Source organism: Diadema antillarum, unplaced genomic scaffold, assembly GCF_040938485.1.
Source record: "Diadema antillarum isolate AM-2024a unplaced genomic scaffold, OU_Dant_1.0 scf00000098, whole genome shotgun sequence".
NCBI lineage: Eukaryota > Metazoa > Echinodermata > Echinoidea > Diadematoida > Diadematidae > Diadema > Diadema antillarum.
This window is the reverse complement of record NW_027270987.1, coordinates 2,204,165-2,218,557: the sequence shown is the minus strand read 5'-3', so window position 1 is coordinate 2,218,557 and position 14,393 is coordinate 2,204,165. Positions and strand designations below refer to the sequence as shown.

General features: G+C 40.6%; 1 protein-coding gene across 1 annotated transcript; it reads left to right on the top strand.

Annotated features, from left to right (window-relative positions):
* Positions 1-1,274: 1,274 nt before the first annotated feature.
* On the top strand, positions 1,275-10,915 carry LOC139718656 (carbohydrate sulfotransferase 14-like). The gene is made up of 3 exons (XM_071630113.1): positions 1,275-1,365; positions 2,780-2,871; positions 9,955-10,915. Exons 1-3 carry the CDS (start codon positions 1,275-1,277, stop codon positions 10,858-10,860), a joined length of 1,089 nt encoding a protein of 362 aa, XP_071486214.1. The 3' UTR covers positions 10,861-10,915.
* Positions 10,916-14,393: the final 3,478 nt, after the last annotated feature.

The following is a 14,393-nucleotide window of genomic DNA, read 5'->3' as shown; positions in this document are numbered from 1 at the left end:
GTATTTTTTCAAGTCCTCAGTTTGTTGGCATAAATCGTTATTTATAAGCTCGTCACTATAGCTTGATTAGAATTGTAAGATTTGATAAGCAAAAAGTGACAAAAATTCTATGTTTTGTAAGCCGAAATGCAAAAATTTTCGGCTCGCTCGCTGCGCTCGCTCGCCACAATTTATCAAAATTTATTACATTTAAATCACTCTCAAAAGACCCCTTTAAGTGCTTGAAAAATCATATCATGTGGACTTTGTTTCAAGCGTATTATATCGGGACCATGTGGAAGAACAGACATATTTTGAAAATATGACTGAACAGGCAATCCCCCGTTTCTTCTGGACGTATATGCAATGTATATGCAACTTGTAATGTGTGTATTTTTATATGAAGACGGAAATAAAAACAAACAAACAAACAAAAAAAGTCCTTACCGGGATGGGGTTAGGATTGAACACTTTTTCAGAAATTAGGGGCGTAATTTTCGCGCTTGCCCCGGGCGCCGTTTTCCCTAGATACGCCACTGGGGTATGCATAAAGTTTGAATATCATAATGATAAATCAATATGTCGCTCAGCTGCAGTAGCATTGCTCAATGTAGTTTTGGGCAGAAACCTGTCGCTGTATTCCCTGCATTGTTAGATCCCTCGAGATGCTACAATGAAGATACGATGACGTAACAACCGCTTTCAACCCTCTTGCATTCATGAACGCGGCTATAATGTTATTGATCGAGAGCTGTGGAGCGTGTATCACACAGCAATTTATCAGGCCAACCTGAATGTAGCGTTCTGCAGTCACTCAGAAAAGGTAGCCAGATCTGACTATGGGGCAGTAGAATCGCCATTTGTTCGGTATGTTAGCCTATGTTATGTTATGCTTTGTGATGCTATGTCATGACATTGTGATGTTGTGTTATGTTAGTATGTAGATGGTACGACTATTGAGTTCCTTTCAGGACAACCACCCAAAACTCCACTACAGTGTACCTCTTACCAAAATGTGCGTGCGTATAAACTAGCAAGGGTAGGGCAGTGTATTATAATTTGGCTGGCCGTCCCACAAGGAACTCTTTCTCAGGGTACAACCTTCAAAGAAGACCAATACGCGGGGAAAATTTGGCACCTCTGACTGTCCTCGTACTATTTTCTACAACCATGACAGGGACCCGCTTCTAATGACGTACATGTATCAACAAGGCAGCCAGATGTTCACGTAAACGTAAACGAGTTGTAGATTTGGCAGTGCAAGCAGATAGTTCCTGTTAAATGCCATGAGCCGAATGTCAGCGCAGCGTGTTACGTCCATTTTGCTCATTGTCATCACATCTTCAGTTCTCATCTTCACCTTCAAGAGCAGCAGCACCAGTGATCGTAAGTTGTTGACATCTTAAAGGGAGGGGGGGGGGGGGCGCCCGGTGCGCCCCCGCCTGGATCCACCACTGGGGTAAATTAACATGCGGGGTCATCCCACTAGACCGACACCCACGAGTCATACAGCCCACGAGTTCGACATTGAAAACAGGTCCATGAGTCATACAGCTCACGAGTCATACAGCCCATGAGTTCGACATTAAGCAAATAAAGCCCATGAATTCGACACTAGGTAAAAACAGCCCACAAGTTCGACAGATACAACACTGGCTTAATGTGTAGTTCTTGTGGGCCTTGTTAGCTTATATATAGTGTCGAACTAATGGACTGTATGACTCATGAGCTGTATAACTCATGGGCTGTATGACTTGTGAGCTGTATGACTCGTGGGCTGTATGACTTGTGAGCTGTATAACTCGTGGGCTGTATGACTTATGAGCTGTATAACTCATGGGCTGTATGACTTGTGAGGTTATGACTCGTGGGCTGTGTGACTCTAGGATGTTGGTCTCGTGACGTGCGCCCATAACATGCTTCATCTTTCCACGACGACCACTTGGTTTCGTTCACACAAGGATAACATGCCCCCTTCTTTGATTCCCAGCTTCATTGTTATTAATTTCTTTCTTCATGTAAATGCGTACGATGGTTGATTTACTGGAATTATAAATTGATGACAATCCTGTGAGGGCCTGGTTCTCAGTCGAACAAACGCAAAATGGTTTGCAAATAAAAAGAACGTAAGGTCCCTTTAAATGTCACATATCTTCACATGTTGGGTAGGTATCAGGCATCCATTGGTTGAGTAAATGCAAGATCAAACAGAAAGCGTTGGGTCGCTGTTGTATACCATACATTCACATGAAACACCAGGCAGTTTCTGTATAATGCAATATTATCTCCTTGGCTCTTCCCGATAGAAAAATGACGTAAATTACCGGCAATCTTTTCGACTCCTGGCATAATATTTCTGCCTGGCAATACAGAATAACCATCACCGTAGGCCCTACAATACTTACTGTACACTGTAAGTCTGATGATAGTATGGAACTTCACGTTGTATAGTGGCTTCATGATTATGCTGTTGTAAGTGCAGGAAGTAATAGTAAATTCAACAACAGTGTTACATGAGGATGATGTCACAATAGACATTAAAGGTAGCCCGGTTGCCCAGGGCAGCTGAAGATTGATGATGGGCCACCAAATTTCCCAGAGAGGGCTATCTTTTGGTGGCCCGATCAGGCTCGTAAGATTTAAAATGGATTGTATGTTTCCGTTTATTTCGGGCCACAGAGGTTTTAGTGGCCTGAACGGGTCACCAGAGAAATGAGTTATCATCGAGCCCATTTATATCGTCCATTATTGTTATTATTATTATCATCATTATTATTATTATTTTCCTTTTTGAAAATAGAAAACCTTGGCAAGGACCCTGTCAGCGCACCGGACCTCTATGAAGATGGGGACCGGGGGAACCAAGGTCAAGAGGAGAAGGTGATGCAACAGGTGAGAGGTAGTTCATCATCATGATAAATCGCAACCGGCGTATGGGAATGACAAATTTGAGTCCAGTACTTATCGTAGCGGGAAATGACATGGTCACAGTAAGAGCACATTGAATTGATATTTGCAATGAATGTGTTTTCGCGAGTTTCACGAGAATCAAAAGGGGGTTAACTCCATTGGATCTTTATGACATTTACATTGTATGTCCATTTGGTTCATAGATGGAGTTTGACTGTAGTTTGAAATGAAAGTGATTGAATTATGAAAAAGAAAACAAAAAAGAAACAAATTGTGTCCAAATAACAGCATATAGTATTTCTTTCCCAAAACTACAGAAGCGATATACTAGTGCCCCTTCCCATCGTTCCCAAATTTACAAATGAAATATGAGAGGGAATTGCTGAATTAAGAGAACATGACAAATAAACAGAGCATGTAGTTACCGCAGAGAGGTGGGCCGCCTCCCTGGTTACAAAATAGTGTGCGCATGGAGGTTTAAAGTCAACAGTCTGTTTGATAAAACACTTGACTTGTGACCTTGTATTATTGAGTTTAAACTTGATGGAAACACCCCTATAGTGTCTCCTCGCTCGACAGTGGTTTTTCCCGGTGTCTCTTTCCATGGAAGAACCCGTCCGATATTCTATTTGTTTTCTGGTTTGATTCCTCATATTCTTCGTCTCAGCAGTATAGTTTTTTTTTTAATGATTATGCTCGATCTGTCAAGAAATAAGAGACACTACGAATTGACTGCAATGGACTAGGTCCATGTCAGGGTGTTCATCGGACTTGAACATGATGCCAGTTCTGTTATATGCACCGAGAGTAAAGGGGAAAAAAAGTGACAATGGGCGTGGATTTATCCTGGATAGACATGGCGCTTCATTTTGGCAAGACTATCAAGTTCATAATTATCAGCTCGTATGTTTTATTTCTTTTTCTTTGAATTTTGAAATAGCCTTTTTGCTTTTGCCTGTGGTTGCAAAGTGGAAATCAATCAAAACCAACCTGTCACATCTTCTTAAAATAATTGTATAAAAGACCCGGATAAAAGACCAATTTACATCTGATGTACAGTGTATATCGGATGTGAGCGATGCTGCATGTATATTCCCGTCCCCACCATAGCAAGGTCTGTTTTCTGTTGATATGGGACTCCATTCTGACGTGGTTGATTAAAGCATAAGAGAAGGCGCAGATGCGAGGGAGTTATTCTTTTTATTTTCCCTATCAGAGTAAGCATCAGACAAGGAACACTGTACAATGAATTTCTTTTCTTTTTTGAATGATAAACACCGACGCTTCTAGTTGGCACGTCTACTTCGCATAATTCAGACCCATTTTTAGTCACTAACATTTGTAATTGACACGTTCAGCTTGCATCATTTACACCAATTTGGCACCCTGAAAAACATGACCATACTCTTTTTTGATAGTCATCTAAAGGCCATGAGTTTAGTTATGCTTTTCTCCAGAGAAAGTGTCATGAAGTTTTATTGGAGGCAGCACTCACGATCATTTCATCTTGTCAAACTTTCACTCCATTTGAGCAGTTTTTGCGATGAATGGCCTCTTGTCCATACTTCCTTGCAATGCATCATGCATGTCAAACTACATGTACATGTACCTGCATTGATAACGCTGGCTTTGAAAAACAAATGTAATTTGTCCACTTTTCTGCCTTTTCGCATGATTCTGGATTTTATTCTTTCCTTTTTTTTAAATACAGCTCCAGTGGTGAAGTGACTCAGTAGAAGTAGATTTACATTACCGCAAGTGTTCTCCGGTAGCGGGGAGAGTCAATTGCAATGTGACAGCGACAAGCATTTTGAAGAGTTACAATACCTGTCAAACTTGAAAGGACCTGTTTTATTAGTGATCCATATCTAACCGCTCCATTACCACCGTAGTGATATTATCATGGAGGATGTCATGAGAGTTTTCCCCCTTGCATTAAATACAGCCATCACATAAATTGCCATTTAATGCGCACGTTTATCATAGTGCACAGAAAACACATATTTAGCCACACTTCTCTGCGACCATCGCAATAAGAACTTCCAAAACGTGCTTCGACGGAAGAGATAATCATAATTCATTCTTATCGAGCATCAACGGTACGGAATCTACTTCAGAGTCACTCCTTCTATATCATGTGATTTCCTCTAACTGTTTATATGCTTAAAGTCAGACTTGGTAAATGGAGGCGCTAAAAGGATAAGAAAGGAATATGGCGATAACCGACAACTCTACGGAAATTATATTGATGACGCTGGATATCGAAAATCGAACATCAACCACACCGTTAGATTCTTGTGATAATTGCAGCATACCCAGAGTGGTAGGTCTCGTCTCTGGCACAGTCTTGCTCGTAATCGCCCCATTGGGCATGGGTGGCAATGCGCTCGTTGTAGTGTCTGTGTTCCTATCCCAACGACTGCGTACGACCACCAACATCCTCGTCGTCAACCTAGCCGTAGCAGATTTCGTGACCAGCCTGTCCATTCCATTCGTTAGTGCCGGGCTCTTTGTTCGCTCCGGGCGTTACCCGCTTCCCGACATCTTCTGCACCGTATCTGCGGGTCTGCTTTACTCCTGCATTGTTTGCAGCACGTCGACAATGACGACGATATCGCTGGTGCGATGGTACGTCATCACCAGGTCTGTCCGTGGTCATCGGGGCATTCATACACCGCGTCGAATTACCTTCGTATCCGTTGGGATCTGGGTGCTGTCTATCACTATCGCCACTCTGCCTACTGCCTTTGAGATCGGTGAACTCGGATACTCAAAATTCTACAAGATGTGTTCTCTGACGGATGAGAACCCAATGGTGCACTACAACGTCTTGATGCATGGGATCCTGATCTTCGTGTTGCTGGTCATAACTCTGGTCGTCTACGCACTCATCATGATCTTTGTCCGTCGACACAATCGACAATTTCGAGAGAAGTATAGTGAACATGCTGCCGCGGCTGCAACCCTCGCTAGCGCCTTTACCCGCAGAGACGTAGAGATCACCAAGAATCTCTTCATGGTTGTCGGAGTCTTCATCCTTTGCTTTCTACCATCAGGAGTGAATTTCATTATAACCGGTAGCAGCTACAGCACCGTCTTTAGTACGGTGATCCTGCTGGGCAACAGTGCGATAAATCCGATCTTGTACGGCCTGAAACATCCTCACTTTCAGAACGCTTTCAAGAATCTCGTACTGGGTAGGGTGTCCGACAGTGCCTAACAGAGCAGAATCTTGAGATCCCGATTCAACCCGAGTCAGAGCTTATCACACAAACTAATCATGACGTCATCGTGACTCACCAAGAGAAAACATAATCATAGAATGTGTCTGTATAGTTTTGATTTTGATTATTCTTCTACAGTATTTTGCAGTAGCTCACGTGTAATAATATGATCTTTTGAATCTACTACAGAGCTGATATTTTCCAGTCATTCCGTATTTCCACAAAGAACCGGCCGCATCGCTTGCTGTTGTGGGACCGGGTTCCTTTCCTCTTTTTTACATTCTCCTTTGGAGAGTTCCATTGAGATAAGCATTGTTCCGGCGTGCTTTTTTTTCAAGAGCTTTTCAACAACAACAACAACAACAACAACAGCAGCAGCAACAGCAGCATCATCATCATCAGCAACAACAACAGGGGTCATCAACCATACCACGACTAAAGCTTCAACATCCAAAATTAACTGTCAATAGTTTGATTCAATAAGCAAGCCGGTGAGACCTCAATTTTCACTATGTCAAATGGAGGATACACCATCGAATAGCCTAAACCGCGTATTTCTGTGTATTTTTTTTTTCAATGAGGAGATATAATAACAGGGTTGTTTTTATAAAGTGACCGTAGCAGTTTCGCTCCCCTCCCCCACTCCCGTGAATTGTGAATATAATTGTGATTAGAGTAATGTACGAATGTGTGGTTTTCTTTAAATTATCGGTTTTAGTTTGAGCAATTATTTATTCTTTTTTACCACTTATATTCAAGGTAATTTCAAGTTCAGCTGTAAGAATCATTACTGAATGTTTGGACATGGTTAGCCATATGAAATTTAGGTGTGTGTATTGTGTAGTCAACTTCGATGAATATTCAGTATATGGGCAATTCCACGGTAACTGACGTTACGCGTAAGGATTTTCATGAAATTGTTTACCTTGTAGTTTTGTGAATGAAAGCACCTGGGGCTTGCAATTGGCATTGATGAATAAGTTCATGGGAATGAAGAAATAGGTGGAAAGTTTTTCTCTCAAACTGCATTTCTTATCACATAGCAAGTGAAAATGTGTCGGTAACTGACGTTACGGAAAAAGGACATGGGAAATTATGGTGTAGATTTAAATGGAAATATCTCATGTCCCTGACTTTTAACCTTTATGTGTTTAATATGGCTATACACTTAGGTTCTTAGGAACAGGTGTGCAAAATAATGTGCACTTTAGTTGTCTCCTTTTAGCACCATGCCAGTTTCAGTGAAGGCATGACGGTAACTGACGTTACGTAACTGACGTTACGCTTACATTTGCCATAGGGTTTACACATGAAAAATCATGATTGGGAATAGCTTTGTGATTTTTCATAATTCTGACCATTCAGAATGATTTGTTTGATATGGAGTCATACCTTGGTTCATCAGTCATAAATACACAAATGAAATGAAACATTAGTCCATTTTCTTTGTGTTCTATGAAAACTTAAAGGTAAACATGTCAGTAACTGACGTTACGTAACTGACGTTACACATACTTTGCCATGGGGTTTACAGACAACTAATTTATTTAACAGGTTATTATACTGCTGCAATATACCAGTAACAATCCCAGGCAACTACTTAGCAACAAATTAAAACAAAATCTAAAGACACAAATGGGTTGGGCCCTTTGGGGGCAACCCCCCCCCCCCCCCCATGGCATAGCACAGTTGGGCAAAAATATCAAAAGTAAATGCACAAGAGGATATTTCTCGACATTTGTCTGAAGATTGAATTCTAATTCAACATTTATGATTACACATAGCCATTAATAGATTAAGCAGTTCCAAGTATAAATACATGTATATTGACATGACTAAGGGTTTTTTGTTTGTTTGTTTGTTTTATTTATTGAACAGGAAAGTTTCTATATCTAGAGTGCTCCCCCCATAATACCTTGCAGTACCAAACTACACAAAACATGGATATTTTTGTGCTTGAAAAAAATATCAAAATATATTTCAGGTCATGGGGAAAACACACTTATCAACTCATAAATATGCATAAATATGTATGAAATGTATTGTGATATATTTCTTCTTCTTTTCTTTATTTTACTCCTCCTTCAAAGCGTTGTTAGGGCCATAAATAAAAAAAAAAAGGTCTCCATCATCAATGGATTTAAATGAAAAGTGTAGCACTTTTAACATTTCTCTGTGCAGAAGAAAAATAAATGCTTTTTTGGTCAAAAGAGCATTATTGGTTTATTCCTTGCTTGAAGTAATTCAACTGTTTTTCTTTTCCTTTACACTGATATATCACGGCTTGCAAATACATTCCAGATACCAAGAAATTGGACTTTGCAACGAAAGAATTCTAAGATTAAAAAAAAAATCTTCCTGTTCATAATTATCATGTATTGTATAATGTCCCTGCATGAATAGAATAAAGTAATCAACAAATACACACTGTATGAACAATTTTTTTTTAACCCTAGAATCCCCTCTCACTTTGAGCAACATCAGTGTTAAGTTTCAAACAGTAATGAGTACATGCCTTACGTACCATAATACAGATGCGCCATGTTAACTACACCACACATTTAAGTGCAAGAGAAGAAATATCTGTTTGTGCATTTGCCTTGAGGTGGAAACTTGACTATTAAGTTTCCAGAAAAAAAAAGAAAAATGCTGGCAAAAGCAAACATTGGTGAAGATTGTAACTGTTGGTATAAAGCTGTGCACAAGTTTGCATGTTAACCACCTTTTCTATAAAAAACAAACAATCATGTCACTGATTAGGCCTACAAACTTTGGTAGCTTTATCATCCCGTAGGACTGGGAATGTACTAATTTGAGTGCATATACTGCATGTGGCAAACTAAACTTCCAGATGATTTAGCCTTACACTTGTGCTGAATCAAAAATTGAAAGCTCAAGCCCCCTCCCCCCCCCCAAAAAAAAAGATAATCATGGTAAATGAGTGAATAAATAAATTTAGAAATAAAATAAAATGAAAAAAATATATCCATGGACATGCCATGGTAATGACATCATTCCCTATGAAAGGAATTGCTGCTCTTTGTTGTAAGTTGACTTCCCAGATGTATTAAAATGGCCAAGAGTCAAAAATTTTGCCTCAGTTATAATTACTGTCATGGTAACTGACGTTACATACTCGTGTATGACGTTTGGGTAACTGACGTTACACATTTTGTAGTGATCAGTTTGACTCTCCAGTATGCCAAGTATCCTTATTTCTGGTATTGAAATGAAGGCATATGGGCATACATTAGAAATCCCAAGTTACATCATAAAGCTCACTTTCTTTGATGAATAAAGTTAAAAACTCCTTGTTTTTGGTAACTGACGTTACATCCATCATTGTCAAAGTAATTAAAAGTTTTTAGCAAATTCTTTAAAGCAACCGGATTTTTTTTTCTATCGTGTGGTAAAAGACTTCTCTGGTAACTGCATACATATAAAAGATTGTTGTTTAGAGTACTAATAAAGTGGATATACATAGAGTAAGTTATGCCACAATCCACTCTTTTCACCATTGAGTTATAGGCATATTTTGGCAGCCATTTTGAAAATCAAAATGGCCACTTTTATTGAAAAACATAATGATTCTTAAAACTTCAACTCAAGTACTGTCTGAAAATGTATGGTGTTTGAAACAAATATCATTTTGAATTTTTGGCACCTGTGTCCTAGTTACCGTGGAATTGCCCATATGGTCTACTATTTCTATCAACGTTTGTGTATATATTCATTTTCTAGTCAATGCAGTCACTGTTATACCACTTAGTCAAGATAATTCGAATGTACTTTTTGTTGAGAAAATGCGATAGCAGAATCTTTTCGTCACTCTGGCTTTCAGGCAGAAGACATCAAAGTCGATGATGGACACGATATCGAAGTCAACGATGGGCACGATATCGAAGGCGATGATGTGTACGACATCGACGCTGTACAAGTCAGGCGCAGGCAGATTCTCAACCAAGCGTGCAACCGCCTGGGTCAGAGCAGGAATCTCCCGCCCGTAGCCTGGGAAACCACCGTGCATTTCCTGGCCAGCGATAAGTATCGTCTGCTCTTCTGTTTCGCGCCAAAAGTGTCCTGTACCACTTGGAAGTCCATCATGTCGGCTCTGTACCAGGACGACAAGCGCGCCAAACCGGGTCGTTTTCTGAAGATGAACACGATACACGATGCCTACGACGTCATGAGAAGATGGCGAAACTACGCCAAGGTCCTGTTTGCGCGAGAACCGCTGGAAAGAGCGTTGTCTGCTTACTTAGATAAGTTTGTTTTGGGTCCAGAGCGAGCCAGCTGGGAGAGAAAATTTGGCAGCGTCATGGTGAAACGCTATCGTAACGCATCAACGGACAAACTAACATATCCTTTCAAAGCTCCCATCCGGTTTGACGAATTCATCCGGTTCATCACGGACAATGGTCCAAAAGCCACGATGACTCAACAAACTGACCACTGGCTGCCAGTGAGTAGATTTACGTCACCCTGTCAAATTGACTACACCTTTCTCGGACATTACGAGACTCTCCAATATGATGGTCCCTACGTCATCAATCACTTCAATCTCTCTTCCGTAGTCACCTTTCCGGAAGTGCACAGTTCCAGGTCACGTGACCGGCTGGTAGAAGCGTACGCCAAGGTGCCGACAAATCTCATACATCGTCTCGTAGACTACTACAAGATGGATTACGAACTTTTTGGATACTCTGCTAATGAAATACTCGATGTTATCCTTGAAGGTAGGAGGTGATGATGTTATGGTTGTGTGTTATTTTTCATCTTTGTCTTTCTTCAAGCTGCGGAAAGTGGTGAACAGAAAACTTGACTTGTGTGTAACAGTACAATGAAGATATTGAAGGCATCGAAGATCAGCATACTTAAATGATAGAAATATGATTTATGCTCGACACGTACGATTTATCTTCATTGCAAAGACTCTTCTGTCTCGAAAGACACGTGGTTAATGATGATAATCTACTGTACATGAGCTAATGTGTGTGCCTATGTGTATGTGTGTGTGTGTGTGTGTGTGTGTGACTGAATATACATTGGTTTTATGTCTATTGATAATTTAAATGCAGGAAAAACTTATGGGATGTCACGTTTTGAAAATTGACAGGAGTTTACAAATACACATAATTTTGTTTATCGTATTTTTCGAATATCCTATGTACTATGTCTGGTTCAGCATTCCTTCATTAGAAAGGGAGTGTCTGTGTGCTCGATACAAGCCAATACCAAAGGAGGAACTGATATTACAGCTTGTAGTGTACATACATTCTCAGCACACACTTTCTTGTTTTCATAATGAATCACGAAATGATCACAAAGATTTATAGACAAAACGGAAATTTTAATACACATGTACCCAGTTTGCAAAATGTATCGGAAAATTCCTTTAAGAATGCACACATGAAGTATTGTATGTGCAGGCGACACCCTCCCCCCCCCCCCCCCAAAAAAAAAAAAAATATATATATATATATATGTATATGTATGTATATTATGATAAGTGAGAAATCTTACTCGTTACTCGTTTAAATCGTTAAAAGGATGTTTCCATCAATTTTACGTTTTGATAAAACCATCTTGCACTCATTTTAGAAACAAAATCAGACGTTCCTGTGAGTGTGCAGGAATAAGTAGTCTGTTTATTATTTTGCACTTGTTATGTTCAAATAAAAAAGAAATACTGTGACAATATTGATTTCCTCTTGCGTTTGTTTTATTCTCTCTTTTTCTTTAAGGAAATGATTGAAGTTGTATTGATATTTGCGATAAGTACTTGAAGTACATCGTATTCCGGTATGAGTATACAAGGTAGCTGAATGTTTTCGCTGTAATTTCTTTTCTGTAAAACCCTGTCACACAGCGCTTTGCGGCTTAATCACGGCCAAAACACGTCAAAAAGTGGTCTCCCGTGAAGCAGACGATGTTGTCCGCGTTGATGTCGAGTTTAAGACGAGCTACGGTCGATTTATAGACGTGGTAGGACGCGGGGAAAAATCGGAACGGCGTCGGACGCGGTAAAAAGGTTTGAACTGCTCAAAACTTTATTCCGCGGACAACCACGGGCGGCACACGTGGTAAAGACGTGCAAAACACGTGAAACACACGTGATAATCCGTGTTCCGGCAGTGATTACAACTTGGGGAGACGCGGTAAGACGTGGGTAAGACGCGAAAGTTTATCGGTATGTCACGGGCAGAGTACGGTCATCTGACGCGTGTTATACGCGTTGGTATCACGGGAAATAGCGTGTGTTTAGCGGCTTATCACCGACAAATAGATTTTTCCGCGTACATACACTGGCTGGACGTGGAAAGCCGTGCTTAGGCAGTGCTTCAGCAGTTGAACAGCCGCCAACGGCCATACCCCGTACAAAGCACGGCCAAACCAAAATTGACCAAAAAATTACCACTTACGACCACGTCCACCAGATTTTCATAACTTTTTGTACGTGATTTAGACTCGGAGTGCTGTGTGACCGGGGCTTCAGCCAGTCTTAAGCCCCGGTCACACAGCACTCAACGTCTAAATCACGTACAAAAAGTCCGGTGGACGTGGTCGTAAGTGGTAATTTTTTTTGTGAATTTTAGTTTGGCCGTGCTTTGTACGGGGTATGGCCGCTGGCGGCTGTTCCACTGCTTAAGCACTGCCTAAGCACGGCTAACCACCTCCAGCCACGTATATGTACGCGGAAAATCCATTTGTCAGTGATAAGCCGCTAAACACACGCTCTTTGCCGTGATACCAACGCGTAACACGCGTCAGATGACCGTGCTCTGCCCGTGACAGACCGGTAAACTTTCGCGTCTTACCGCGTCTCCCCAAGTTCTAATCACTGCCTGAACACGGATTATCACGTGTGTTTCACGTGTGTTTCACGTGTGTTTCACGTGTGTTGCACGTCTTTACCACGTGTGCCGCCCGTGGTTTTCCGCGGAATAAAACTTTGAGCAGTTCAAAACTTTTTGCCGCGTCCGACGACGTTCCGATTTTTCCCCGCGTCCTGCCACGTCTATAATCGACCGTAGCTCGTCTTAAACTCGACATCAACGCGAACAACATCATCTGCTTCACGGGATACCACTTTTTGACGGGTTTTGGCCGTGATTAAGCCGCAAAGCGCTGTGTGACCGGGCTTTTAAAACGTGTGTGGGTAATAGGGCGGTTATAGCTCCTTGGTCTTTATTTTGAAATAGCGCCATCTTCATACACATGGGCTGTACGCTGTCTGCTTCAGGTCTCACACCCGTCAGTATAATCCTCAGTAGACACACGTGTTGAGAAGAACAAAAAACAAAATAGAACAAAGATTTCTTGTATTTAGTGTTCGTATCTAAGCAAGCCAACTTATTTAATTTCAGTCCTTTGTGTGTGTGTGTGTGTGTGTGTGTGTGCGAGCGTTTTGTTTCTTGTTTTTTGTTTGCTTTGGGGTTTTTTGTTGTTGTTTTGTTTCTTGCTTGTTTGGGTTTTTTTTTTTTTTTTGGGGGGGGGTCTACTCAAACACTACGCAGAGAACCTCAAGAAATACGTAAATACAGTTTTAATGCTCCGCCCGGAAATGTCATGTGTTTTATTAATTTACGCCGAAACAAATTTCATGAAGTCCCCCCAGTCTTAAAAGAAATGTGTCTATCTTCAAAATTAAGTGTACTAGTATCTTGCAGAGGAAGTGTTGTAGTATTGTAGAGGTATTCACCCCCATCAACCCAATAGTGTTTAATCTAAACTGACTATCAAAAGAACTCTTTTCTATTTTAGGAAGCATTTGAATAATATCATCATCCATCATGATGTAAATTGGCTGGAGAGTCACTATCAGAAAAAATGAAAACTACTTTAAATAAGCCAATTTTTAGTTACAATCTGAGTATGTGCAGACACAGGTCATTGCAGACTACCTTTTCTCTTTAAACTTATTTGTAACAGGTATTTTGGAAATAGGTCTTAATGAACACATAATTGTTCACGTATGATTGAACAAGATGCATGATATCGAAATGCACAGATAAGTGTTTTCAACTAAATCGAAAAAGTCATTCATACAACACTTACAAGTTTCAAAATTCGCACTTTCCATGGCTGCTTTCAACTGCTCTTTTTATGAAAAGATTAATCCATGTTTTGAAAATCTGTGGTTCAGGCAATCAGGGGTCATTGCAGACCACTGGTAACTCTAGAATGGCGTACTGGGATAGTGCACATTTTTAACCTGAAGACATCATTAGTATGTCTTTCCACCCTCCTCTGGTGTTGATAATCATTTGAGCAAGTAGG

What these genes read in the sequence shown, in the direction of transcription:
- LOC139718656 (XM_071630113.1), top strand. Translation starts at nt 1,275, where the DNA reads ATGTCAGCGCAGCGTGTTACGTCCATTTTGCTCATTGTCATCACATCT. An exon ending in GAGCAGCAGCACCAGTGATC is followed by an intron (nt 1,366 to 2,779) that starts GTAAGTTGTTGA and finishes TTTTGAAAATAG; the next exon opens with AAAACCTTGGCAAGGACCCT. An exon ending in AGGAGAAGGTGATGCAACAG is followed by an intron (nt 2,872 to 9,954) that starts GTGAGAGGTAGT and finishes TCTGGCTTTCAG; the next exon opens with GCAGAAGACATCAAAGTCGA.